General features: G+C 31.5%; 1 protein-coding gene across 4 annotated transcripts; it reads right to left on the bottom strand.

Moving 5' to 3' along the window:
- Positions 1-247: 247 nt before the first annotated feature.
- LOC109591072 (cell wall integrity and stress response component 4-like) lies at positions 248-1,964 on the bottom strand. Of its 4 annotated transcripts, XM_020006879.1 has the most exons (8): positions 1,418-1,964; positions 1,292-1,363; positions 1,189-1,236; positions 1,105-1,146; positions 1,038-1,049; positions 655-699; positions 473-534; positions 248-339 (listed from the first exon to the last, which is right to left on the bottom strand). In XM_020006879.1, the coding sequence occupies exons 1-8, from the start codon at positions 1,893-1,895 to the stop codon at positions 280-282; spliced, it is 819 nt and encodes a 272-aa protein (XP_019862438.1). In that variant the 5' UTR covers positions 1,896-1,964; the 3' UTR covers positions 248-279. The 4 variants fall into 4 exon arrangements, with proteins under 4 accessions (XP_019862438.1, XP_019862437.1, XP_019862440.1 ...); XM_020006878.1 differs by having other exon boundaries at positions 1,105-1,236; XM_020006881.1 differs by lacking the exon at positions 1,105-1,146.
- Positions 1,965-1,979: the final 15 nt, after the last annotated feature.

The following is a 1,979-nucleotide window of genomic DNA, read 5'->3' as shown; positions in this document are numbered from 1 at the left end:
AGCTATGGCCCATTGGTTTTGACAAATTTTGAGCAACTTAAGAATTTATTAAATTGTCTATTTTATGAATTTATAAACTTTAAATTCATAAAAATTTATTATGTATAGATATTCCTGTATAATCCTTGTAAAGTTGTTATCAAGGTGACATTGTTAGTCATTATAAAAGTATCCTCAATACCAGTAATATGAGATAATGTGTATTACTGTTAACTATATCATTAAAAGTACAATAATTATTACTATACTGACATCATGTCATTATTATTATTGTTTCTGTTAGATGTACAGTTCATCTTCTTCCTCTTGTTCATCTCCTTCATTCTTTATTACCTCATCCTATACCAATTGAAATAATATGTAATATTGTATTAGTCACACTTAGTATAGTTACACAATATTCTTTTGGCCTATGTGAGTCATACAATGGTCTTATAATATAAATAAATGTCACAATAACATAGTACTTTACCTCTTGTTCATTAAACATCATTGTTCTTGGTTCATCATATACTAATGCTTCTTCACCAATACCTGTAATAATTCAATACAATATGTCACACTATATAGAGCATAATATTCACCACACATTAACAATACTCTCCTATTGATCCATACACACTATATACATGTACTTGCTCCATATATGCATACTTTCTATTCCTTCTCTGTTGTGAATACCATAGGCAGGATTAGCAGTGTTATGTCTGGAGCGTAGAATTAGCAAGGAGAATGTGTTAAATACACTGAATAAATAAAATGATTAACACAAACGGTTGGCAATCACTCCAAACACAAACCAAATAAAAGAAGAGAAGAAACAGAGCCAGAAGGTACCAAGAACAGAACAAAGGACAAAAGAACAAGAACTGAACAAAAACGTGGAAGGGTAGAATATATACATGTGTATGCACCTACACAAATTAGAATGTTCTAGAACAGTAAGAAATAGCACATGGTATAAGTAATTACATTTACATAAAATACATTATTAATAAAGAAATCATATCTGTTAGCTTTGAGTTCACCACAAGCAGAGATACCAGATTCTATTAATAAATGTAATTAATGATAATGTATGTATTGTTTTATAGTCTATCTTACTTTCAGTAATACCATAGGCAGGATTAGCAGATACACCAGATTCTATTAATAGTTGTATTGATTGATAATAATAGTCTATCTTACTTTCAGTAATACCATAAGCAGGATTAGCAGATACATCAGTATTCCAGTCTATGTCATAATGTTAATATCATTATTGTACTCATATAATATCATTAGGTCTTACTTTTACCAGTAACTCCATAGGCAGGATTAGTTGATGCTGTTAATGTGTTCTGTCCTTCATCCAGTCTTAGTGCTATATAATTGTAATGATGTTCATGTACTTGATAATAGTTTCACTATTAATTACCATCTGATTGTTGATTTATATCAGGTTTTCTTTTGTCCAAACTAAAAATATCATTTCCATTTGTTGTTTTATACAATCTTCTCCTACACACTAATACACTCACTATTAATATTACTAGTATAGTAACTACCAGTAATATAAATACTGTACTAAGTACTGCTGCTAGTGTATTACTGCCTGTACTGCTTTGAAGTGTCCCTTCAGTAGATACTGTAACTGATGGATTACTGGTCGAGCTATCAGTAACTGATGTACTACTGATGGTTGATACTATAGGAGGAGGAGGACTGACTGTACCATCACTGATTGATGGAGTAGAACTAGTGACAGGAAGAGTTGAAGAGAGAGTGTTTGATGATTGAGAAGGTGTGTTTGTGATGTGAAGTGTATTGTTTATTGATTGAATTTGTGTGGGGTAACTGGTCAAGGATGATGATGATGATGTAGACTGCAACAAGGTAGTGGGTGGTATGTCCATATTAGTAGTTATTGTATTAGTAGCTGGAGTGTGGGAGCATACTACTAGTGATTGTGTATAAGTAGAAGTATGAGTAGAGGACAC

Source organism: Amphimedon queenslandica, unplaced genomic scaffold (genome assembly GCF_000090795.2).
Source record: "Amphimedon queenslandica unplaced genomic scaffold, v1.1 AMPQUscaffold_9012_Cont19049, whole genome shotgun sequence".
NCBI classification, from domain to species: domain Eukaryota; kingdom Metazoa; phylum Porifera; class Demospongiae; order Haplosclerida; family Niphatidae; genus Amphimedon; species Amphimedon queenslandica.
This window is presented reverse-complemented; position numbering and strand designations above follow the sequence as displayed.